Source organism: Schistocerca gregaria, chromosome 7 (assembly GCF_023897955.1).
Source record: "Schistocerca gregaria isolate iqSchGreg1 chromosome 7, iqSchGreg1.2, whole genome shotgun sequence".
Lineage (NCBI taxonomy): Eukaryota > Metazoa > Arthropoda > Insecta > Orthoptera > Acrididae > Schistocerca > Schistocerca gregaria.
The window spans coordinates 452,703,773-452,731,640 of NC_064926.1; the positions used below are offsets into that span (position 1 = coordinate 452,703,773).

At 43.6% G+C, this 27,868-nt stretch overlaps 1 protein-coding gene across 2 annotated transcripts in view; it reads left to right on the plus strand.

Annotated features, from left to right (window-relative positions):
* The window catches only part of LOC126282197 (RNA-binding protein 33-like), a 225,594-nt gene that overhangs the window by 43,321 nt on the left and 154,405 nt on the right, over window positions 1–27,868 (plus strand). For both annotated transcript variants that reach the window (XR_007551347.1, XM_049981730.1), the window contains exon 5: window positions 16,666–16,863. Coding sequence is in view for 1 of the 2 variants with exons in the window: in XM_049981730.1 (XP_049837687.1) it covers window positions 16,666–16,863 (198 nt within the window). In the remaining variant the exon portion in view is untranslated. The remainder of the gene's footprint in view (window positions 1–16,665; window positions 16,864–27,868) is intronic.

The following is a 27,868-nucleotide window of genomic DNA, read 5'->3' on the forward strand; positions in this document are numbered from 1 at the left end:
AGTCAGCGTCGGTCCGATGACGAGGCCATCGTACTGTCTGACATCTCCCGTGGGTCGTCATCGGAGCTTATGGACATTGATGTTGACCGGGGTCGATCTTCTCGCCCCAGGAATAAATCTCCGGCCAGTACGGTCTCTCCTCCAAAGCACAGAGGCAGGGTGAAAGTTCAGCCCACCCTGATCACTGGCTCCCATATTACAGTGGAACCTGAATGGGTTCAGGACGCATGTGGCCGAATTACAACTCCTTATACGAGAGTGCCCCTTGTGCTTATGTCTCCAAGAGACACATTTTCGGGCCACTGATTCTCCTTCTTTACGCGGCTATACCGTATATCGAAAAGATGATCTGACGGGGCAAAGGGCAAAGAGTGGTGTTGCAGTTTTTGTCCGTGACATGCACCCATCAATTGAGCTCCCTCTCGTCACCGACTTGCAAGCAGTTGCAGTTGACATTCTTGTGGGTCGGAGGCTCATAGTCTGTTCTGTTTATTTACCACCTCCGGATGCGATAGACTCTGAGGCTCTCACGGACCTTATTAGCCAACTCCCCCGCCCATTTCTTCTTCTGGGGGACTTCAACGCTCATAATGTCTTATGGGGCTCTCCGACTACTTGCCCCAGGGGTCGCATTCTGGAAAGCGTCATGATGTCTGAAGAACTGTGCCTCCTCAACTCTGGTGCTCCCACTCATTTCTGTACTGCTTCCGGATCGTCATCGGCTATTGACCTTTCCTTTTGCTCCCCAGCACTCGCGGATTCTGCTCTGTGGGAGGCTGCAGCTGACCTCCATTCTAGTGACCACTTCCCCCTCTGGATTTGCCTCCTGGATGAGGCTGTGGCATTACCAGTGCCGCCCCGGTGGCACCTTCGCAGAGCTGACTGGACACTTTTCAGCCACCTGGCTGTTTTGGAACACCGTGCCAGCGTCCACGAATGGGTAGACCATGTTGCAGCCGTGATCTCACATGCTGCTGCATTGTCAATCCCACGGTCATCCCAAGAGGCGTCCTGTCCCTTGGTGGACCACTGAGTGCCACTCAGCCATCCGCGCCCGCCGTGCAGCACTGCGCCGCTTCAAGTGCCGTCCCTCAGCTGACAATCTTGCGGCCTTTCGGGTGGCAAGGGCCAGAGCGCGGCGAGTGATTAAAGAGAGCAAACGACGGTCATGGCAATCGTTCTTGAATTCCATCTCTCGCTCCACTAGTTCTACGAAAGTATGGGAAGCCATCAGGAGGATTTCCGGGAAACTCAGCCAGCTACCTGTCACGGCATTGCTGCATCAGGGATGTCTCCTCACGGCGCCGAGAGACATTGCCCAGACACTGGCCATGGATTTTGCGGAATCTACCGCCACTATTAACTGTGATCCAGATTTCTGCCGCTACCGCACTGCCATCGAAAGGGGTCACTTGGACTTCTGGTCTCTGAATTCTGAACCCTATAACTGCCCCTTCACAATGTGGGAACTGGATTCTGCGCTGTCTGTGGCTCATGATACTGCGCCTGGTCATGATCAAATCCGGTACAGCATGCTGCGGCACCTGTTGCTGCCATCCAAGGAAGTTCTCCTGAACTGTTTCAATATGATATGGTTATCTGGCACGAACCCTGACTCGTGGAGGGAGGCAATTTTGATTCCCCTCCTCAAACCAGGGAAGGACCGAACGCATCCCAGTAGTTATCGGAGTATTGCCTTGATGAGCTGTGTTGGGAAGACGTTGGAACGCATGGTCAACCGCCGCCTGGTTTGGCTGCTCGAGACCAGGCAGCTCCTTAGCCCCTCTCAGTGTGGCTTTAGGAGATGTCGTTCCACTATAGACAACTTGACCCTGCTTGAGGCCGCCATCCAGCAGGCCTTTCTACGTAACCAGCATTGTCTAGGGGTCTTCTTTGACATTAATAAGGCGTATGACACTGCTTGGCGCCGCCTTATCCTCAATCAACTCCATTAGTGGGGCTTTCGTGGCCGTCTCCCCATCTTCATTCGGTCCTTTCTTTCTCACCGCCTCTTTCGGTATCGGGTTGGTAATGTGCTATCGGATTTGTACGTGCAGGAGAATGGTGTTCCTCAGGGCAGCGTTTTAAGTGTCACCCTCTTTGCCGTTGCTATTAACAGTATCACGTCCACTATCCGGAGTCCTGCCCAATGCTCCTTGTTTGTGGACGATTTTGCTGTTTTCTGTTCTTCCTCCAGTCTTGTCAGTGCTAGTCGGCAGTTACAGCTTACGATAAAGCGCTTAGAGGCATGGACTGCAAAGACGGGTTTTACCTTTTCTGCAGACAAATCTGTGTGTGTTCATTTTAATCGTTCTCGGCGTCTTTTTACCTCCCCTGAATTGCGTCTGAGGGACACCGTTCTTCCTTTTAGAGACACTGTGAGGTTCCTGGGCCTCACTTTTGATTACAAGTTGTCGTGGTTGCCTCACCTTAAAGACCTCAAGGTGCGGGCCCTGAAGGCACTGAATATTTTGAAGTGTCTGAGCCATCAGTCCTGGGGAGCAGATCGGGCGCGTCTGCTGCAGTTTTATAGGGCTTTCGTCCGATCGCGTCTTGACTATGCTTGCACCGTGTATGGGTCAGCAAGGCCTTCGTATCTGAAGATCCTTGACGCAGTACACCATGAGGGTATCAGGCTGGCCACTGGTGCCTTCCGTACCAGTCCCATCCCCAGCCTGTGTGCTGAGGCAGGGGAACCGCCGCTCGCCATCCGGCGGAAACTCCTCATGGTGCAACGGGTGTGTCATTTCCTTGCCTGTCCTACCTCCCCTGCGTACCCTACCGTTGCCCGACCGCCTATGGTACGTCTCTTTTCCAGTCGTCCCAGGGCAACGAGACCATTTGGGATTCGTGCCAAGCATTTGCTTGAGTCCCTTGGTGTGGAGCGTGTGGCCCCCCAACGACAAGGTTTTACTCGCCTGCCTCCCTGGTTGCTCCAGAGGCCCAGCATCCTTCTAGACTTGTCGGAGTACCGGAGGAACTGCACTCCGGCGTTTGTGTTCACCTCCTTATTTTACGATATTTTAAACCAGCATCCGGACCATGTACCTGTATTCACAGATGGCTCTAAACAGGGGGATTCTGTTGGTTGTGCTGTTGTTTTCCCTGATCGAGTCGTCAAGTTACGGCTTCCTGCGGCGTTTACCATCCTCGATGCCGAATTGTTTGCAATCTTGCGGGCATTGGAGCAGATGAGATGTGTTACCAGTCTTAAGTTCCTCATCTTTTCTGACTCCCTGAGTGCCCTTCAGACCGTGCAACACTTGTACCCAGCGGATACGGTCGTCCAGAACATCCATGATGCCCTACTCCACCTGCAACGGCAGGGGAAGGAGGTTTCTTTCTGCTGGGTGCCGGGGCACGTGGGTATTAGGGGAAACGAACTGGCGGATGTGGCTGCCAAAGATGCATGTTCCCTCCCTCACGTTGTTGAATGTGCCGTCCCCCTCCATGCTGTAACCTCCCTTTTGCGTTTTCGTGTTATGCATCAATGGGACAAGGAGTGGTTGGCAGTTTCTGACAATAAGCTGCGTCTGGTAAAGGCCACTACGCGACCATGGCGTACGTCCTACCAGTCATACAGGCGGGATGAGGTTCTCCTCACTCGCCTCCCCATTGGACACAGTCCCTTCACGCATGGTTTTTTACTCCGGCAGGAGGACCCCCCAATCTGCAGTGCTTGTGGCGTCCAGATTACTGTCCGCCACATTTTACTTGACTGTCTTTTATTCTCTGACCAGAGGGCAGTGGTTTCCTTGCCACCGGATTTGCCCTCTATTTTGCAAGACGACGCAGCGACTGTGGTTAAGGTTTTACGGTTTTGTGTCCTGTCCAATCTGTTGCCTCGGATTTTAGGGAGAAGGTTTTAATGTGCTGCTGGGTGACTGGCTCACCCAGGTTTTAGGTAAGAGGTCCGCCAGTCACGATTACCTCCTTGTTTCCCTTCGGTATCTGTTCTCTTTTCCTTGTGTATCCTTTCCTTTTTTAGTGTGTTTCTTCTCCTCTTGTTTTGCCTCTGTATGTGCGCATTTGGAACTGCGTCAGGCCTATGTCTTTTAGCCGTTCTCCTTGTTCGGCGTCCGTCTTCGTCCCTTCACCGCTTGTGTTCCTGTTTCTATGCGTTTGGGCGCTGATGACCACGCTGTTTAGCGCCCGTAAACCTCAAACACACACACACACACACACACACACACACACACACACACACACACCCACACACCCTACACTGAACTAGCTTGAATTTTTAGTTTCCATGTTAAATTGTTACTCATTTCTACTTTTTCTCTGCTCCATTTATCCAACTGTAAATACACCCAAAAAAAGCACCACAGAGGAATCACATGAATGGAATTGAAATCAGTAGATGTGATGTGCATATAGAGATAAAGAAATGATTACTGTTTCAGAAAATTTTTTTATGAGTTATTCAAGAGAAAGAGACTCACAAATTGCGCAAGTCAGCAACATGTTGGTCCACCTCTGGGCCTTATGCAAGCTATTATTTGACTTGACATTGATTGAAGAGTTGTTGGGTGTTCTCCTGAGGGACATCGTACCACATTCTGTGCAGTTGGCATGTTAGATTGTCAGAGTCACAAGCTGGCTGGAGGGTCCTGCTATAATACTCCAAATGTTCTCTGTTGGGAGAGATCTAGCAACCTCTCTTGCCAAGATAGGGTTTGGTAGGCATGAAGATAAGCCATAGAAGCTCTCGTCATCTGCAGCAGGCATAATCTTGCTGAAATGTAAGCTCAGGGTGGCTTACGGTGGACGGCATAGAATATTGTTGACACACCACTGTGCTGTAGAGTGCTGCAGATGACTACTAAAGGTGTTCTGCTTTGAAAAGGAATTGCATCCCAGACCATCACTCCTCGTTGTTGGTCCACATGGTGGGCAACATTCAGGTTGGTATCTGATCACTGTCTGGGGCGTCTCCAAACATATCTTCAGGTTGTTATCGCTTGGTCTGGAGTAGAATTGTCTTCAGTGATGAGTCCTGCTTCGAATTGAGTCCCCCAAAAAAGAAGCTGTCAGGAATGGCATACAAAGTGTAAGTCAATAACCTGAAGAAAGATAAATACAGAAATATGGAAAAAGAGTGGCTGTTTGTGTAAAGAAAAGCAAATATAAGGAGCAATCAAATGAAACCTGAACATCCTCCACAGCGGGACCATGGAATGGTTCCGTTCAAAAGTAATCACCACGTGCGTTGAGACATACATCCTGTTTCATAGAATGCGGCAGCTACTGACGGATCCACAACTGCACCCACACTTACTCTTCTTCGTCCAACTGAAACCAACATCCACGCATATCTTTCTTCGGGATGCAAGAGATGTGGAAATCCTACATTGAAAGATTTGGGCTATACAGAGGATATTGCAGTGTTTCCCATCCAAGTTGCTGAAGCGTACGTAGCCTTCGTCTGATTGGCAATGTGGGGGTGAGCTTTATCATGCAATAGGCTGATTCCATCTTACAACGTTGCTGGGCATTTTGACTTTATGGCATATCACAGTTTCTGCAAAGTCTTCATAGTGCTGTGCATTGACTGTGGTTCCACACTCAAGGAACTTGGCCAGCAGAGGGCTCCTGCAGTTGAAGGAGGTGGTCATCATGCCCGTACCAAAACTTATGTGAACAGTTTTGGATTTCTTTGGCGTGGGAGGTGTGGCATGTTCCCACTGTTGGCTTTGCCTTTTGCCCTCGGGCTGTCAGACGGAATCATCCTGTAGCACGATAACACCCCGTACACTTTGCCATTCAGCCAAAGGCTGTGCTTCAGTGTTGTGGTTGGGAAACAATGTGACATATACTGTACAGCCCAGATGTTTCACCATGTGATTTTCACATCTTTGGCGACCTGAAGAAAGACGTGTGGATGTCGGTTTCAGTCGGACGAAGAAGTGCAATAGTTGGTGTGGTTGTGGAGCCATCAGCAGCCGGCCATGTTTTACGAAACAAAAATTGATTGTCTTGTCTCCCAGTGGAATAAATTTCTTGATATAATACGTGTGGTGATTACCATTCCATGGTCCCATTGTGCCAGGTGTCCAGTTTTCATTTGACTGCCCCTCATAGATCAGCAAAAAAATAAATAAAAAATAAAGATATGTGGATTTAAAAAAGTCAGAAATTGCTTTGCTCCTTTTGAATTATGTCACATTTAGCTATTTTACCTCAATTTCTTGCATATTACTTTTTATCTCTGCATGCTGACAAATATTTTCGTAAACTTGATTCTGGCATTTATGGAATCAAACAGAGGTCGTAATTTTTTTTTCTCCTCTCTCTCAATAATACTGACATTGTGGGGCAGCACCTTGGGGCCCATATGTAGTCTTATTATCAACTAGCCTTTTCTCCACAGCTTCACCTATGTATGCATTTGACACATGTATTGAACACCTCCCCCGTGTCCACCTCATCCTCCCTCTTGTCAGTTCACCTTGTCCTCCCTCTGTCTGCTCACCTCATCCTCCCGCTGTTTGTCCACCTCATCCTCCCACGGCTATCTGTCTCTTCCTCTCCACTTTATGTCTCATTATCTCCTCCATCCCGTTTCGTATTACACTGTCTCCACCCTAGCTCTGACCATATCTTCATCCCCCTCCCTCCCTTTCCATCTTCACCTCATCCTCTTCCTTTTCTACCTGCCCACCACCCATCTGCACTTTCCACCTGCCTCAGGGACGTCCTCTCCTCCCCTCTCTGCCCATTTCCACCTCCCTCTCCCTCTGTCCATTTCCTCCTCCCTTTCCATCACCTCCTCTGTCCATTCCAACCTGCCCCAGCTATGCTCACAATGTGTAGCCCTTGTAGTAGCATTCAGTAAAGTAGACTACAACACACTTATCATGCAGGGCAGGTATTGTAGCAAGAACACACTTGTGAAACGCAGTACATTATAAAGCAACATGTAAGATAAAGGTTGTGCTTAGCACTGAACACATTGACTGTACAACGGTAATACAGCGTACAGAAAGTGCTGAGTACTTGTTTGCAATCGCTTAAATATAGCTGTTTATGTGGTGGCTCACAAGAGAGTGTTAGGATGCCGATCCAGGTGGTCTCTGTAAGAGGACCTGTGACCTGTATGGAAGGAGTCAGGTACTGCCAACATTTGCAGATTGTAAGTATTTATTCTCTAGCAGTTAAAAATGTATGTAGGTTATCCTTCTTCAGAAGCTGTTAAATGTTAATACCTGTTACAAATGGAAGTGTAGTCACAACTGCTAACGAATAAGTGCACTGGTGTGCAAAACATATGGACAAAAGTAACTTTCATATGACATGTCATTACCAAGTAACATAGCTCTTTGAAACTTTGACCGTACCTAGAAAGAACTGCTACAGTGTAGTCCAGAAGGTAACAAAGAAATACGCAATAATATGTTCAAAAATGACACTTTAATTCAAAGACTATAATTACACTGAATTCACCGCAATTTATGATGGTTCCCTGGACATTACAAAAGTTGGGATATGGTTCAGGGAGTGTGATCATAACAGATAGCAATGCGTTCCTGTTCAGACCACAAGATTGGTAAGGAGTTCTTGCGGTACAACATTCAAGTCCTCCACCAGTGTGGTTGAGAACTGCTGGATGCTTGGTGCATGTGCGCGTGCTGCAGTACATGTCTCCCATGCATCCCACATGTGTTTTATCGGGTTTAAGTTGGGGGAACAGACATGCAAGTCTGTTATACCCAATTTCAGGTAATAAAAGTATTGACAATTATTGGTAGCAGCACATCTCAATAAGAGACTCATCATCCAAGTGTCTCAAAACTTGTTTAAGGTCCTCTTATATTGCCCATAGCAACAAGGACATGGAGAGATGATGGTCTGATGTGAAGTACATACACTATGTGATCAAAAGTATCCGGACACCTGGCTGAAAATGAGTCAAAAGTTCGTGGCGTCCTGCATCGGTAATGTTCGAATTCAATATGATGTTGGCTCACCCTTAGCCTTGATGACAGCTTACACTCTCGCAGGCATATTTTCAATCAGGTGCTGGGAGGTTTCTTGGGGAATGGCAGCCCATTCTTCATGGTGTGCTGCACTGAGGAGAGGTATTGATGTTGGTCGGTGAGGCCTGGCATGAAGTCGGTGTTCCAAAACATCCCAAAGGTGTTCTGTAGGATTCAGGTCAGGACTCTGTGCAGGCCAGTCTATTACAGGGAAGTTGTTGTCATGTAACCACTCCGCAACAGGCCGTGCATTATGAACAGGTGCTCAATCATGTTGAAAGATACAGTCGCCATCTCCGAATTACTCTTTAACAGTGGGAAGCAAAAAGGTGCTTAAAACATCAATGTAGGCCTGTGCTGAAAGTGCCATGCAAAACAACAAAGGGTGGAAGCCCCCTCAGTGAAAAAACACAACACCACCATAACAGCACCACCTCCAAATTTTACTCTTGGGACTACACACACTGACAGATGACGTTCATCAGAAATTTGCCATACCCACATCCTGCCATCAGATCATCACATCATCTACCATGATTCGTCACTCCACACAACGTTTTTCCACTGTTCAGTCGTCCAATGTTTATGCTCCTTACTTCAAGTGAGGCATTGTATGGCATTTACCGGTGTGATGTGTGGCTTATGAGCAACCACTTGACCATGAAATCCAAGTTTTCTCACCTCCTGCCTAACTTTCATAGTAGTTGCAGTGGATCCTGATGCAGTTTGGAATTCCTGTGTGATTGTCTGGATAGATGTCTGCATATTACACATTATGACCCTCTTCAACTGTTGGCAGTCTCTGTCAGTCAACAGACGAGGTCAGGGTGTACACATTTGTGCTGTATGTGTCTCTTCACGTTTCCAATTCACTATCACATCAGAAACAGAGGACCTAGGGATGTTTAGGAGTGGAAATCTTGTGTACAGGTGTATAACACAAATGACACCCAATCACCTGATCATATTCGAAGTCCGTAAGTTCTGCACAGTTCCCCATTCTGCTTTCTCACTATGTCTAATGAGGTCGCTGATATGGAGTACCTGGCAGTAGGTGGCAGCACAATGCAACTAACATGAAAAAAGTTTGTTTTGGGGATGTCTAGATACTTTTGATCACATAGTGTATTAGAAGAAGATAAGGCAAAAACGATCAGAAAATTTTTAAACAGTGTTTTGATAGTGATGGATGCCTTGGGACAATACCCACATTTTTTTCCCCATTGACTCACAGCACATTAGGTATGGACAGCAAACACATGCAAATTATACTGCTTACAATAATGAATGTGAAAGGAAAAGAGAACTTGAATTAAAAGGCAAGCAAAAAGAGAAACAAAACCAAAACTGATCTTGAAGAGGGGATTAAAAAGGTGAATAACATGGAGAGATCAGTTAACTACTCGATAGAGCTGCTCTGAAAGAGAAGATGAGAGGCCAACAACTATCGAACGAGGCACGAGAAGAACTTTGCTCTCGGGCTTCGGCTAAATGAAAAAAAATCACTCAAAAAAAATGGTCTAAAGGCAACAAAATTGACCCAGAGTTCACTTGAGGATGCATAAATAATTTATACAAGAAAGAGGGAGGTTGAAACCATTCAGAAATATCTTGGGAAAAGAAAAATGTAGTATGATTAGTATAACAATATAATGAAAAGGATAGTTGGTACTCACCATATAGTGGAGATGCTGCATTGCAGAAAACACAACAAACAGACTGTCAAACAATTAGCTTTTGGCCAAAGATACCTTTGTCCCATTAGGCAACGTACATACGCACCCACACTCTCGAAAACACACACACACACACACACACACACACACACACACACACACACACACACACATGACCACATTCTCTAGCAGCTGAAGACAGACTTCTGTCTGATGTGTGTATGTTGTGTAATTTTTGACAAAGCCCTTGTTGATAACTAGCTAATTGTGTGACATCCTTTTTGCTGTGCCTTTTTGCGACTCAGTATCTATGCTATATGGTGAGTAGCAACTATCCTTTTCATTATTGCTGTATTCCATCCTGGATTTTGCTTTGTTTAGTATGATTACTTCATCTTTTGCTAAGGTTCCTAGGAAACAGTAATTCAGAAATATCTTGTTGATATTTCTCCAGGGCTGATGTGTGGAAGGTCATTACATGTAAAAATGTGAAGTAAATAGTGTTTGTGAATTACATTTAACAAGATAGACTTACCTATACTAAATTACTAATGTATCTGCATATATTAATAAATTTGTATGAAGAAAAAAAATGGCCACGCCCCATTCCGGATCATAATAGAGAAATTTGTTACGGTCGTAATTGACCTCCGTGGTAGGGAATTATCAAAACTGAACGCCACTCATTTGTGCCACATATATTTATTGAAATAATTTGTCACCTTTTATTCATTTTTTAAAATTTTGTATCACCTTTTTTAAAGTGTTTGTCACCTTTTTCATCTTCTTCAAGTATCACCATGGCTCCTCACCCTATCTTAGTGTTTCCTAAATGCAAAATCTTCGACTATCATTGTCGTGACAATGCCACGACATTTAACAGTGCCGCCACGACAGTATGCTCAAACGGCGATAGAGGCACTCCGCAACTCGGCTGAGCGCGGGAGTGCCACCTAGCTACGAACGACACCGGCCGCATGTCACGGACGCTTATCATGAGTCTTATGATGATTCAATGGTTAGGGATGCTATTCTACGGCTTGCTCCTGATAAAGTAGTTCAGCAACGTGCCCTGCAACTACCAAACCCGTCGTTGTCGGAAGTTCTAAGCATCGTACAATCCTTTGAAGTGTCTCACGCTGCTGGCGCGCAGATAGATGCGTGGTGTGATGTAGGTGCTGTACAGTCAACTTTCGACACGGACAATTTGCCTGTTTCACAGGAGAACGAAGATGTGGCGGCGGTTCACTCGCGTAAACGACGTCGCGTTGGCCCGCAAAGTTCGCAGCGAAACCAGCAACCACAGAAGCAGGTTCATTCGGCACTTCCTTCTTGTCCACGTTGTTTCATACAGCATGACAGGGCCACATGTCCAAAACGTTGTGCCACGTGTAATTCATTTAGGAAAAAAGGCCACTTTGCTTCTGTGTCAGTCCCCTAAAGTTCCTGTCACGAGGACGAGGCATCGGACATGGATGTTCACTGTGTGCTTTCTCAAACAAATAAGTTGTTTGTTGCTGTTCGTGTTCTGGATAAAGACATCCGCATGCAAGTGGACACTGGCTCTGCAGTAACTCTCATTAATTCTCGCACGTATTTGGAGTTGGACTCCCATCCTTTGTCTCCAGTTACGCGAAAACTGAGAGCTTCTAATAAACAGAAAATTCCTATCATTGGCCAGTTTGATGCTTCCACTGCCTACAAGTTTGTTGTTAGTCCCCTCACGTTTTATGTGGTGGATCTTGCCGGCACTGAAAACCTGTTCGGTTATGATGCTTTCCAGTTGTTCGGGTTCTCTGTTGATGAAGATGTGCATCTCATATCTGAGGATATTTCATATCAACAGCTGGATGGATTGTGTTCTGAATTTTCGTCTGTGTTCTCTGCTGGTCTGGGTCGTGCCAAGGATTTTGAAGCCCACATTACTGTTAAACCTACAGCTTGCCCTAAGTTTTTCCGGGCACGCCCTATCCCGGTGGCGTTGCGTGCACCTGTCAAGGCTGAGATAGACAGGTTAACAGCTTCAGGGATTCTCCTTCCTGTTACCTCCAGTGAATGGGCATCACCAATCGTGGTGGTTTCTAAACCAAATGGGAGTCTGCGATTGTGTGGTGATTTTAAAGCCACTGTCAATGCTCAGAGCCTCATTGACACTTATCCTCTTCCCCGTCCTGAGGAGTTATTTACCAAACTCACTGGGGGCCAGTTCTTTTCCAAACTTGACTTATCGGAGGTGTACCATTAGTTGCCGTTGGATGCTTCTTCCAAGGAATTTCTCATCATCAACACTCCTTATGGGTTGTATCAGTACCAGTGGTTACCATCTGGCATCGCTAGCGCGCCGGCCATTTTTCAGCGGTTTTTGGAACAGCTCACAGCTTCCGTTCCCGGCTGCATAAACTATCTCGATGACATTGTTGTCACGGGGGCCTCCACTGAGGAGCACCTTCGCAATTTGTGTTCACTGTTTCGGGTTTTGCGTTCGGCTGGGTTGAGGTGCAATCTGGACAAGTCACAGTTCTTCCAACCCTCCATTGTGTATCTTGGTTTCCACTTGTCCCGTGAGGGTATAAGTCCTCTACATCAGCACGTTGCTGCCATTAACACTCTACCCCGGCCGTCTACGGTCAAAGAACTTCAGGTGTTTCTAGGCAAGATTGCTTGTTATCACAAATTCATTCCATCCGCAGCGGCGGTAGCTCATCCTCTGCATCAGCTGTTACGCAAAAACGTCCCTTTCTGTTGGTCCGACGAGTGTGAGCAGGCTTTTGTCCACCTGAAGGCTCATTTGCAGTCGGCGCCTTGTCTTGCCACATTCCGTCTGGGTCAGCACTTGGTTCTGGCGACTGACGCATCACAGTATGGCCTAGGGGCTGTTCTCGCCCATCGGTATGAGGATGGGTCGGAATGACCCATCGCCTATGCTTCCAAGACCCTCAACGATGCGCAACGGCGTTAGTCTCAAATCGAAAAGGAGGTGCTCGCTATCATTTATGCTCTAAAAAAGTTCAGCGTTTTTTTGTATGGTTCTAAGTTTCACCTCATCACCGACCACAAGCCGCTGGTCTCTCTGTTCAGCCCATCGACGTCACTTCCGGATAAGGCAGCTCACCGCCTGCAACATTGGGCCTTATACTTGTCTCGTTTTCACTATGAGATTCACTATCGCTCCACGGCCCAGCACACCAACGTTGACGCATTGTCGCGATTGCCGATGGGCCCCAACCCGGTTTTCGATTGTGATGAACTACGCTGTTTCCACATTGATGAGGAAGAACATCGTGCGGTCGAGGGTTTTCCACTTACAGGTTCGCAGGTCGCGTCGGCTACTGCGCGGGACCCGGTCCTGCGTCAGGTGATCAGTTTTGTTCAACGGGGTTGGCCGGACAGGACCAAGGGCCGGGCATTGGATCCCCTTCGCAACTACCATGCCTTGCGCCTTCGTCTGTCTGTTCATGATGGTGTTGTTCTTCTGGCCACGGGTGGCGCATCTCCATGGGTCATGGTGCCAGCCTCTCTTCGCAAAGATGTTCTCAAACTGTTGCATGAAGGCCATTGGGGTATTTCTCAGACTAAGTCCCTGGCCCACAGGCAATTTTATTGGCCCAGTATTGATTCGGGCATCGCCCACATGGTTGCTGTGTGTGGTCAGTGTGCTCAACAACTGGCTGCACCTCGTACAATGCCCTCTCCGTGGCCTGATCCAGCGCAGCCATGGGAAAGGGTGCACACTGACTTTGCCGACCCCTTCCTCAGTACTTATTGGCTACTGTTGATTGACGCCTTCTCGAAGTTTCCGTTTGTTGTTCGCCGTCCATCACCCACCACTGTGGCGATGACGCTGGCTTTGTCCAAAATCTTTGTGCTAGAAGGTCTTCCATCCACGATCGTCACGGACAATGGCCCTCAGTTCTCTTTGAAGGCCTTCCGTGATTTTTGTACTGGACAAGAGATTCATCATGTTACAGCATCCGCAATCGAATGGGGAGGTTGAGCGCCTTGTCCGCACTTTCAAAATCCAGATGAAAAAGTTCCTTAGTGATTTTTCCACAGATGACGCTCTGCTGAAATTTCTGAGTTCTTATAGCTTCACGCCTCTGGGTGATCGCAGCCCTGCTGAACTCTTGCATGGCCGCCAACCGCACACTCTACTGCACCTGCTTCATCCTGTCAAGCCTTGTGCTGTGTCCCCTAGTGCGGGAAAATACTCGGTGGGCACCGACGTGTGGGCACGAGGGTATGGATCTCGCCCCTAAATGGATTCCAGGGGTGGTCAAGGCTCTTTGCGGCTGTTGGCTTTGTGAAATACGAACGGACGATGGCACGGTTGTTCGCCATTATGACCAGATGCACCCACGAGTGGTGGCCATGCCGGTGCCACCGCCCCTTCCTTTGCCTCCACCAACCTGAGAGGCCAATCCTGTCGCGGCTGCCGATCTACCGTACGTGTTGATGCACCCGACATCGCTGCCGCTTCCGAGTACGCCGGAACCGGCCCCAGTCGCACCTCCGCCTTCTCTGGGACCCATCTCGCTGGAGCACACCCCCAGGTCCACGACACCTATGGATGCTTCTCCGGAGTTTTCGCCCATCATCTCATCCAGGAGGCACGTTCCATGCACGAGGTTCCGTCCTGGACATTTTCGACCATACTCCCCGTGTCTCTCCGCGGGATCTTCTCGAGGCCTCACAAGAGGTCATGTATGTCTCCCCACTGTCCATGTCTCCAAGGAAGTGAGGTTTTTTTTTTTTTTTTCCCCAAGGGGGAGGGGGGGGGGGGGGGAAGTGTTGTGACAGTGCCACGACATTTAACAGTGCCACCACGACAGTACGCACAAACGGCGATAGAGGCGCTCTGCGACTCGGCTGTGCGCGGGAGCACCACCTAGCTACGAACAGCACCAGCCGCATGTCACGGCATGGCAGTCGAATACGAGATACTAAGTTGTTATCATGTAACCAGCTATTGTTTCTAAGTGAGTGTGTTTGAATATCCACGCAATTATTGGTGATTAAAGGTTATAACAATCATTATCATTATTGACTTATTAAACTTACTTTGCATCTGAAAGTTGATGAAGGCAACACGGTGCCATCTGTTGCGGCACACCAACATCTAACACAGAGCACATGCCAGGGAGATTGCAACCATGCAGGACTTGTACACTTTACTGCAAGGTATGATTGGCCCAGTCAGATACCCGGCAACACATGTGCTTAACTGTCAAGTGCAAACTAATCTTAATCACAGTATAGTAGCAATAAACATCTACATTGTGTTGGGTAAACTTCTCTTGTCTGTGCTAAGTAATTTATATGGTGGTAATTACACTGAGAAAATTTGATGGCATAAAACCTCGACTTCACGGGTTTGTTTTCTATCATTCCGTTTATATAATTATTGGTCACTTTTGTTATTGATAGGATTATTCAATAGTAGACATGCGCTTAGTTGGCTGGCGGCCCCAAAGTACTGATTACATGATGTCTGCTCTATTCAGATCACTTGATGTTGACTGTGGTCTGTTTCAGATTGCTGCCAACATCTGTGATCTGACAGTTGTGATAGTACAGCCATGTGGTGAAGCATTGTTGGTTTTACTGTATGTGTGTGAGTGACTTTGATTAATGATAGTATTTTTACTAATATTTAAATGCAATATTCGTGCAAGACACCATCACAAAAGTTTGGTAAAATATTTAAATGCCAGTTTCCTTGCACTCACTGTGTTGTATTATTGTATGACAACATCATTAATTAATTTAATGTTCCTGGTTATGAATAAGTACCACATTTGAAGATGACAGTCTCTGTAATGTGCATCCACAAATCCATGTTACTTCCATGTCAGAAGTTATATCATAGCAGCTGATTGATACTAATCATGCGTGCCTGTGAGTTGTCAGTACTACAAGACAGATAGTAAAACATCCTCCCTCTCACATCCTCAAATCCATCCCCACAGTGTCCATGTTACTACTCTGCTCCTGGGGTAAGTAGCCAGCTTTACTTAGCTCAAGGCCAAATTCACCGTAATCAATTAAAGTTAAGTACATCTTAAATTATTACTGTCTCTGATTATTTTTGTTTGTTACTGAGCAATACAACTACATTCAAAAAATAAAACACTTAACATTAGTTGGTGTTATTGGATTTGGCTGTCAGTTCCTGGGTGCATATTATCTATTATACATATAAAGCACGGTGTTTGTGTGCATGTCTGGGCTCTCCTCCCAAATCCCTTCATCGATGTCAATCAGATTTGGCATAGAAACAGCAGGTCTCAGGTATCAACACTGTGGGCATCTTGTGGGAGTAATAGCATCCTGCTTTATTGACTTGTATTGCAGGGGCTACACATGCCGATAAGCATGGCTGGGAACAGATTGAGATTAGTAGAGGAGGAGGTGGACAGAGTGAGGGGAGGAAGAGAAAATGCACGAGGCAGTTGGAGGTGAAGAGGGGTGGTGAGCCGGTGAAAAAGGGAGAGGGATAGGTGGAGATGGAAAGATGAGAGGAGGATATGGTTAAAGAGAGGGGGAGAAGGAAGGTGCGGTCAGAGTGAGGGAGCAAAGCAAATGAACAAAGAGAGAAGTAGGCGTAGATAGATAGAGGTGGGAGGTTGAGGAGGAAAGACGAGGGAGGAAGAGATGTACACAGAGAGGGGGAAGTAGGAGGTATGTTCAGTATATGTGTTGAACACATACATGGGCAAAGCTGCAGCAAAAAGGCTAGTTATGAAATAAAGCTGAGAATCGTGGGACACATGAGTACCTGATTTTGGCTACATTTTGATGACCATTGGTATGAAACGTAAAAATATGTTTATGTTTGACATTTTGCAAATGTAGTGACTCATACCTTAATGCTTCAGAATAATCATATAACATTGTTTCACATTTTTTTGAATTATTTCATCCCATGTCATTCAATGAGATGCAAAGACTTTCAAAATATTTCTTGTATTTTATTAATGGTCCATTACATCATAGCATCTGTCTTCTTTCAGATCCTAACCACAGTGTAGGTTCCGTCAGTACAGAGAAGAACAATGCAGAAGATGTATCTGCAGAGACTACAACGCATGTGGAATCTGAGGAGGAGGAAGAGTCTGAAATGGAAAGCCGGGATCGTTTTAAGTCTGAGAGAACCAATATTGTTCCCCTGAAGAGCTCAAAGACATTTGGAAATATCCCAGACACTTTAGGTAAAGTTGCACTTATCACTTTTGTTTTTAAATTACTTTTTGCTGCTGTTCCATTTGTTATGTATTCATTTTCAGGAGAAAACTTAAAATAAATTATTCATTTTCACTGTAATACTCACGGTCAGGTTAATTAGAGTATGACAGGGAAAAGAGACGAGACAAATGTACAAAGTTCCCACCCATATATGTACTCGATTTATTTTATGTGGTGCAAATCTTTTTAGTTGAAAAGGGCTGACCAAAGCGTTAGTAATAAAAAGGGATTCATGTTGAAATTAAATATTGGAAGGAAATTGAAGCAGTACGGCCTTGAATGAAATTATTATTTGAAAAAGCAGTTCCAGATCGAAGTCTGGCCAACTACAGTTATGTTCTTTGTTGTTTCTCTAAACCACTTATATGAACTCCTCAGTTTGTCTTAATTTTTTTTTACTAATTTTTGATAAATCATGTTTTTACTTTCTCAATTAAAAATCAGATATACTGTAAGCAGGTTTCATTACTAGTAACTCCTCTTTGGCATATTGACAATGGAAGCGATAAAAGTGACTATTGGGTTGCAGTGCTAGGACATTGTAGCCATATGGGGTATTTAAATCTTGTTTCCGTGCGTGTCAGCTGCCAGTGCCTTATCAACTATATGCTAAGTGGTCACCATTATTCTTTCCACTAAATTTTGTATTATCATTAACAGTAGCTTATCAATGAGATACTATGTTATTACTGTAGGTACCATTGTGCTGCTGCCCCGTTTACTACATCATCTGTGTAAAATGGTAGCAGTTGTCTGATACAATGTTCCAAGTGTTGTTCACATTAGTGTCACATTAGCTATTGCATAGTATATTCACCTTCTGCACTGGAAGCTCATGAACACACAGGATTCTTATTTCCTGCTGTACCCCTTCAGTTTTCTAATTGTTATCAAAATTAATCCATGTTTTATACTGTTGATAATCAACAGTCTGCTGTTTTTCTGCCTCACAGTACTTATCTACCTCATCCAAGTATTACACAAGAGTCATAAGAAAATGAGGTACAATAATGTAATAAGATTGATGAACACTATATGTTTGCTGGGATTCTCAGCTTTGCGAGAGATTCACCTATACTAATATTTGTTGGCTAAACCGTTCTGCTCCTCCCATCTTGCCTTTAGCCACCAACTGAATAAACTACGATATAACATCAATTATCCATATCAGTTAACTGAATCATTGGTTATCCAAAACTATTGTAGTTGGTAAATTCAAACTTTCAGCTGCTTATACTGTGGCACTGCAGCAGTTTACTCTTCATACCAATCAATGTATGTAACAAACCTCATTCCATTAGAAGCAAGTGAGCTTTTGCTTCTGACAGATCATGCTGTTGTACTATTCGTTTTGGCAACCAAATACAAGCACATCATTCTCAGTGTTTCTGGTAAACTTGGAATTATAGGCTAGTTGAAGAATGGTGGAAAGGACCAAACTTAGCTCAAGAATATTTAACTGCAAATGCAATAATATCTAATATAAAAAGGAACATTGATTTCATTGCAAAATTTGTGAGTGTATTTGGCTGTGAAGATGAAAGCATACTCTGAAAAATTATAAAATGGCAGGAAACGAACTGCAGTTTATCAATAGTTCATTCAAGTATTTAGCCAAGACCAACAGTTATTTGCTCTTTGATTTATTACAGAGCACTTGAAAGGAATAAGAAACTATATGGTTATATTGGTTTTAAAATGACTTCTGGCTCTCAAATGTTCTTTAAAACTTGGGTGTGGAATTAGGTAATGGGAAACCCAGGATGGAAAAGGTTTTCTGGGATTCAATGAGTTGAACATGTGAAAAAGCCCCTTTAATAATGTGATTATAAAGTGAACTAAAAATTGTTTAAAAAGCAAAAACACAAAACTGATTTGTACTGGGAGAGAATGCTATCAATTTCCTTAGTGTCTATGAATGTTACCAGAATGCAGAGATTATCTTTCCTAAGAAGTCTAAGAATCTGTGGTGCCATAAAATTCTTTTTAAAAAATACTGTCTTCTGCTTGAAGCAGAAGTTTTCATGGATAGAGTGAACCAGTTTTGCAGAATGGTATGATACTGTATTTTTCTCTGTAGTCAAAAAGCATCAACTTACAACTGGGAATTTTGGAAATGGTTTTGTGTTGGTTGATTATGCTCAAATCATCACTGAAACATTCCATTGGGAAGAGAGAATAAATGTTTGAGTTTTTTTAACCTCCATTCATTACCTCAGTCCCTCAACTATTGGACCAGGGTTATGTGGAAAGTTTAAAATGTTATTACAGAAAGGCATTGCTACATATGGTTCTGATCAGGGAAGGTTTGGGAAAAAGCAAATGAACATCAAATTCAACTTGAGGGGTATTGTGTACATGGCAGTAGAAATTGGGCTGTTATTGATAACTTTACACTAGCTCTTTCCATTAGATGACCAACCAAACAGCCAATTTGTATCAGAACTGGCTGATCTGATTAAAAACTCTTTAGGATTTGAAGAACATGACCAACAAAATGTGAATGTGCTGTTGACTATGCTGACTACTAAGAACTGATGGATGATGAAATCATTGTCAATAACATCAAGGGCCAAAACCCTTGTAACATCAAGGAAAAACCTTACAACGGTTGAATTTAATTTTAACATATTCTGTAGGATTACATGGAGTATAACAAGCGTACATGTAATACAGAACACATTGTACTGACTACTACACAGTGATAGAACTCGTAAACAGTAACACTTCTTTATTGACACCAAAATTACAAGCACTAGCAAATGTTGATCCAAATAGAGTAAAAGAGACAATGTCCAGTACTAGAGCCTAGGTAATTGTAGCGCAGAGTACAAGAACATGATCATTATGGTGCAGCTAGCGAAGTGAAGCTTGGAGCTCGAGCCACAGTCTTAAGTAAGCTGCCGTAGTTCAGATGGGCACCAGTTGGTGTGCTGTGAGCTTTGGCAAGCGCATCTTTATTGCAGACTAACTGCAAGAGAAGTAGGTGTTGCGTCTAATGGTCGTTTCTAAAACAAGACACTTTCACAAAGCTTTCGGCTACAGCTTTCATCAGTAAAACACACACACACACACACACACACACACACACACACACACAACCGCCAGCTCCATCATCTCGGGCTGGAATGTTTAACTTATCGTAATATAGGTATGTGACATTACAGTTCTCTATAGATCTGACATAAGAGTGCAGATGTCAATAGGACAGCTCAGTGTATCACAAGAGAATTAATACATTTTTAAACATTCACTTGTTTCTTCAATTGCTTAGTGTTGACAACTGTAGCTCCTCAATGGCTGATTTGTTACTCCGCTGTAGGGTGTTGATCCTTGCAGAATGGATGAATGCCCCCTGCGGTTACTTCCTGTTTTGAAAGTTAACATGATCATTGTCCCACCTTAAAGACATTCATCGTCCCTCAGGATGACTTTCCACATGCAAAATACATAGCAAAATCACACAGAAGTTGTGCTCTCCTATTATTAAATCATTATATCGTTTTATTTTTTTGTGAGCATCATTTGTGGGAAAGGTAAACATAGTGTTACATATCACTCTACTGGTGTGATATGTAGTATCACATCATGCTTTCTAACACCATTGTTTACAAAGAACAGTCAGTCAGTGGGGGTATGTTTTGTATCTTATTCTTATAGTATTAAATTCATCATGCTTTTCATTTACATTCTTTACTGGTTCTAAAAGTGTTCATATTTAGCTCACTGATGAATCTGCCTTCTTTAATTGTTTATTTTGATTCTGACGATATGTCATCACTTCTGCAGAAGGTCAACTGTCCGTGATGATAAGGTATTTCTATTTTAACTACATGTTACTTGTAATCACATGTACTAATGTTGGTAATAATCTTATCGGTGTTTTGTGCTCATTAAAAATTGCAGAATGCCGTGGTCTGTGAGCACTAGTCATTTGACCAACCCAAATATACCGAAATTTGTTGAATGCTCAGATGAATGCAAGTGCCTCGAGTTCTGTGACAGAGTAGTTTTTCCCTGAGCGCAAAACCCCTCTGCTGTCAAAGGAAATTGTCTTATAAGAAGACGAGTCTTCCTCATCATCTGTTTGAAAGAGAACTACACCTAAACCAGACAAAGAACTGTCTGTCATGAGACAAAATTCTTTTGTTTGATCAGGATGTGACAGAAGGATTACATTGATTAGAGCATTCTTCATCATGTTAAATTCTTCTTGTGCCTCCTGGTCTCAATCCGATACACTATTTTTCCCTGTCAAGGTGCAAAGACGAGGGATGACAAGTACACTCATGTTCACAAACTGCTTATAGAAGTTGCAGAGATGTAAATATGCTCTCAATTGCTAAGCAGCAGCATTGCACACTCCGCTATCAATGCGATTTTCTCAGGGTCCTGTCGTATTCCATCAGCTGATAAAATGTACCCTAGGAACTTTATCACTTTCTGTCCAAATTGAGACTCATCTAAATTCACAGTAAGACCTGCATTTTCGAAAACCTCCAGTAGTCTGTGAACACTTTATTCTGTTGTTCGCATAACTTTTGTGCGATGAGAATATCATCAACATAAAGTGATACCTGTGCCCATAAGTCGTCCACCAAAATGCTGTTTAGCCCTCTAATAAATGTGGCTGAAGATACAGTCAGCCCAAACTGAAGGTGCCAGAACTGGTAGCAATTACCGTAACAGTAAAAGGCTGTGTACTGTCTACAAGAATGATCTGAAATAATCAGCTAGAAGCTGGCATGGAAATCAATCAATGACAAAACTTTCACACCATGGAAGCACTGTAACAATTCATCCAGCTCTCCATCCTGTCCGTCTCTGATGTGATGACAGTGTTTATCTGTCTGGAATCCAAGACAAGGTGAACCATTTTATTTAGTTCATGCTCAACCTGCTTCTTATGTGCGCAGGGAATCGGATATGGGCAAACAAAAAACTTCTGATGTTCCTGTACCCTAAACTTGTAGACCAATCCTTTAATTGCACCTTGTGCTTCAGAGAAAACCCGCTCGTGTCCCCCGCAAGATCTGCAACAATTCCATACCCACACCAGCAACATTCCAACTCAAATTAACCAATGAGGATGGCATTTCTTTCGTGTTCCTTATTCGGGCAACTTGACCCGTTAATGCAGCGAACTATGACCTCTTGACCCAGTCAAGCCTCGGATTGAATGCAAAAACTCAGGCAGCTGACTTCAGATTCATGATGCAATATGCATTCATTAAATACGAGAGTAAGTCAATTATTATCCGGAATTTAGTTATATTTTTGTTTATTTTGGTAGTACTCTTGTTTTATGTTGATGACACATGCTCTGTTTATTTGTTGTTATATCTTTGCAATTTTCAAGCTGCTAGGTTAGTTTCGTTATCGCTGCTGTGCTGTTAATCATGGCTTCTCCACTGTCTATTTGCACCAAAGAAGAGCAATGTCCATATTTTGTGATTGGAAGGCGTATCGGACCGAAATTCATCGGAGACTTTCGATACAGTACGGAAATGGTGTTTTGCCACAACAGTGTGTCTACGAATGGATTGAAAAATTCCAAAATGGCCGCAAGATGAAGGAGTCGGACGACAACGTACCGCCACAAATGAAGAAACCATTGAGTGAAATTATTCTCTTAGACACACGATTAGCTATTGACAAAGTGGCACATTGTCTGCAAATTAGTCACTGTTCTGCCTACAAAATCATCCACAACAGGCTTGGGTTTCATAAAGTTTGTGCAAAATGGGTCCCAAAACAGTTCACACAGTTGCATAAACGAACGCACTTGGACATCTCCAAAAAATATTTGAATCACTGTGGTAATGAAGGGGACAACTTCTTAGATAGGATCATTTCTGGTGACGAAACATGGATCCATAATTACAAGCCGGAGAGTAAACGTCAGAGCATGAAATGGAAACACCCAAATTCGCCATGCAAGAAAAAGTTCGAGACCCAACCGTACGCAGGAAAACTGATGCTTATGGTTTTTTGGGATGCACAAAGTCCAGTACTGGAACATTATGGGGAATGAGCACAACAGCAAACAATGTACATTACATTGAGATGCTTTCTGCCAGGCTAAAGCCTGCAATTCAAAGCAAACACTGAGGATTGCCGTCAAAAGGTGTTGTGTAGTTGCACAACAATGCCTGTCTGCATACTGCTGCCCACACTGCTGAAACACTCCAGAAACTCAAATTTGAAGTACTGGATCATCCTCCATATAGTCCCGGTCTTGCCCATTCTGACTATCACTTGTTTGGTACACTCAAACAGGCGTTAAGGGGCCGTCGATTTGCCTGGGATGAAGCAGTGAAAGAAGCAGTGCATTCTTGGCTCGCATCTCAACCGAGAACCTTCATTTATGAGGGCATCAGGAAGCTTGTACAACAGTGGACCAAGCGCGTTGAAACACAAGGAGATTATGTCGAAAAATGATGTTCTCGTAAGTTTCCTATTTGATTACAATAAAATTTTTTAACTACTTTGTGGATAATAATTGACTTACCCTCGTACAATATCCAAAAATTTACCAATAACCTGGACCATCATAGTTCCTTCACCCATGTCAATCTCTGCATGGTAGGTATACGTAAAGTCTGTCCCCAATACAACAGAGACATTTAATAGGTGGGCAGTAAAAAAATTAAACTCAAACTCTTTCCCCTGCCAGGTAACAGTTAGTAGAGTCTGCTTGTGTATTTCAAGGCTCTTCCTGTGTATCGCTCCCCTTACTTTTGTTTCCCTGAACCAAAAAATAGACCAAGCATCGTCTTCCCCAAATTTCTGAAATGCCACCTTGCTTATGATTGAGACGGGGGGTTACCAGTGTCAGTAATGCACTCAAGTCGCACTTCCCTAGTTGCATTTGCAACTACGGGCCTGATTGCCATAACCTTCGCACAGGAGACTTTCTGCAAAAGTTCCTCCCTAATGCCACCCTTTTGTACAATACATGTTCGTGTGGCCTTGCCATAGTCTGCTCCAGAGCCTCATCCTTCGCTTTTGCTAACAGTCATTGCTGATTGTTACCGCTGGTTGTGTCTGGGGTTTGCTGGCTTGATCTGAACTCCTGGAGGAGGCCCTGTGACACCGTTGTTAGCATGTCTTTCACGACGAGATTGGTTGCAGGTCTCATGGCTAGTATGTTCATTTTGGTGCGTGCGATTTTCGTGGCTGCCATTATTTTCTTGGTTCTCATAATGCTGTCTTTTACCATAATTACCATAATTTTGTTGGTTAACAATATTTTTTTGATTAGTGTGATAATACCTATGTTCCGTGTTGTTATTATGCCAGTTCTGATAAGGCTGATGTGTTTCATTCTTGTATTGGTCTTGCCCCCCCCCCCCCCCTCCCGCCCCGCCCCATGCAGTCACATCTCCTGTTTCCGCCACGGCTGCGACTATGGTTGTGACGCATCTGTCTATGAAAATATACTCCATACTGTGTGCCATTGCCTATATCATACTGCAGTTCATGTAGCATGGTTCTAAATACCTCTATTTCATCTTTAGATCTTCCTGCAATAATGATATGGCTCAAGTTCATTGGTAACTTCATAAAGAAATTGCGAATTAGTTCTGCTGGTCCATAAGTATCGTACAAGAACTGAATTACGTGTAGTATATCTTCGAATAACTGAGCCAGGCTTTAAAAGCCTGATTGATGAAAGTTGCCTCACATTGGTAAGCCAATAGAAAAATCTGTTGGAACTCCTTGACTGAATTTCAATCGCATGGTACCACCCTCATGCATATAACTGGCTCGCTCTTGAGGTAACCACACACGCATTCAAACTTGTATGAATCCAGCCAGACAGGAGGAAGGGAAAATCAGAACTGTTCTAACCAAGCTCTGGGATGAATCCCATTTGGAGAGTTTGTGAAGTTCACCTGCTTTATTTCTTCGTTGATAGTCCTCGGTGTCGACATACTGTGTTGTTATACTAGCTGAAAAAGGGGGGGGGGGGGGGGTGGAAGTTCAACACTGATTACTGTAAATGATGTAGCTGACAATTGTACAGTTGTGTTTCACAGTTCTTCACTTTCACTGTTCACCACACACACACACACACACACACACACACACACACCTCTCCTTCAATATTACACAGTTAAAAAGGCCAGTTAACTGTTGGCCAATAGGTTACAGGCAAACATCAGCATACTGCTACAGCAGTTTACTATTGAATATCTGTGAGCAGCAAAAATCGAAATACACAGTTCGTGCAGAATAATACAGTACATATTGAACAGACACTGTCATTGTTTTAACACACGGCCTATTTGTGTTACACTTATTTCAAAGTTAAGTTGAGGCATTGTTGTTGTTCTAACCAATATGAGTTCCTCATCTGAAACTCAGCCATAGACTTACTGTCTCGGGACCAAATATTAGGCCTGTATATATCCTCACAATAATAGATACTGAAACTACACATTGTTTGGTATTTAATTTACAGACATTTCAATTAAAACATAACTCATTCAATTAACTAAATACAGTTAAAAATGCCTTCTATCCAACAGTTTCTTCTACCACAAAGGTTAGGTTGAGTTATTTGTTTAAATAATGAAACTTACAGATATAGCCACGCAAACAATGCTTTTGACAAACCTGGTAATTATTTTGGAATTAATTAAGGGCTGGCTTTGCTAATATGTTTTCGAATAGAGCCAAATAAATATTTAAAGAATCCTAGTGGTGATTCTTCCAAAGGTTTATAATTAGTACAGAATTTATATTTGTTTATAAGTCAACAACAGAATTTAAGTTATGAAGCACCCTATAACAAAAGATATTAACTAGGAATAGTCAAAATAAATTAGGAAATTGAGTACTAAGCACAAGATTAGATCTGGTACTATATTTCTTAAGAGTGAGGGCCAACCTTTATCTTTTATGAAAATGCAGATTATATTCATTTATGTTAATGGTAATTAGTCAGAAATGAAGAAATGAATTTAAGGAGCCAGATGGCAAAACAAGAGAGGAAGTAAACACTCTGAAATTTCTTTTAAAATCAAATCCGCGCATTTCCTCTCATGGGTATTGCTCGCGTCCACTCGCATTTCTCTTTCTTCTGCTCTATCCTCGTCCAAATCAGCACCGTGTCCAGAGTCTCGATCTGTATTTTCCTGTCTGTGTTTACAGACTAGTTCACTAGCCTCTCTCTTGTATAGGTCACACAGGGTATGGTGGCCAAGGATTCCAAAAAGTTGGGCTAGTTCTTTCATTTGTTGAGAAGTGGAAGCTGACAAACGTTTGCCACCTTTCAGCCGGTTAGTGATTGCAAAATTGACGCACATGCCCTGCAGTCTTTCTCAAATGATTTTACAGAAACTATTTCGTAACAAAATTTCGCTTTTGCTTTACTTGTAGCTTTACATGTCAGGTTCGTTACGATGTGCCTCTCATTTCATTAATGGTCATATTTATTGTGATTTTTATGTGGGAAGTAAGACTGCCCGAAATTCGAATAAGTTTGAAATGAAAAATAGGGGTTGCTATGATTTTGTCTCTGTTGCATATTACATAATATGTTGCTGTATATGAAATTTAGCTACCATGTTGAATTTTTCTTTATACTTTGTTGGAGGTCTCTACCTGTCACGAATCTCAAGAAAATTGATCAGATGTAGCACACTCATTTGTGATTGCACCGTGCCACCAATAAAGCCAGAGTGAAAAATCCCCAACATTGCTTATGGTTCATAAACTGTTCGAGATATCATAGTGAGATTTTGGCAAATTTTAGAACACAAAGAGGAGACTATTTTGCTGTGTTATTATGCAAAACTTCATTATCTACTGTGTTATTCCACTAACTACTAAAATTTCTGTAAAAGAATGTAATTTGTTAGGACTGGTGGAATGGCAAATGCTATGGGCTTTGGAACAACATAAGTTTATTTTGTACAGAGGATGTGCTTTTTCATAAGATGCTGGCCGTACTTTCCTCAGCTCTTCACTTAATAAACTGATTAAACCACTGTTTCAGAATTCTCTCGCAGTTGCGTCTGCACAACTTGTTAGTGAGGTGAGACTGTGTAAACTCAACTAAGTTTTGGCAAAAGAAGCAAATTTTAACATGGCAGCAAGAGAAATGTGTAGGTTTTACTCAAAATTCCCCATTCATGACTCTTTTTTGAAAGTTACAAATGGCTATCAAACCAGATGAAAATAAATCACTGCATTTTCGGCGTAATTCTTCTTAGGTACTAACGAAAGAAGAGGTGACAGATGTTTTTGAATGGTCACCATAGAAGTGTGGACATGGAGGGGCTCCACTTAATATTTCCCAAAAATGAGAGTATATGCTTCATTTTAGAACTTCCTCTCCAGCACTTGGCTTTTCCCCTACAGTACTCTGAGTGGCCCTCCATCACTGCCGCTCTCCCCACTCGTCCCCAGCCGACTGCGCATAAAGTATCCACGGCATTTTGCGTGTACTATTCCTAAAGTTCTCTAAATGCACTACCCACTCAACACAATTCTGTCATAATGTCCTTATGTTCTATATTGAGTTTTCAGTGGTGGTGATCTCCTCCCTGGCGTCTCAGCTACACTGATCAGTACATTCTTGTCGCAATTGTTGCTAATGAACAAGTCTCCTAACTTTCTGACCATGCTTTCAACCTTGGCTTCCTATACCTTGATCGCTTTACTATTAGTGGCCACCCGGCCGCTAATGTGCTGCGGTACCTGTGCCGTTGGCCTTTCCACAAGTGTTTGTAGCTCCACATGTTTGTGCATACACAACTCAGTCAGCGCACGGAAATCCCGTGTAAGACACTCTTTCTGCAGCTTAAGTTGTTCACTAGCATGCAGCTATCCCTCTTCCAAAGTGCAAATATGCTGGTCAAAAATTTGGATCTGCTCGTTACATTCCGCAACTATATTGTTTTTCATCTTTACTGCAAGATCCGTCAGCTTCTGATCCATGTCCTCCGACATTTTCTCAGA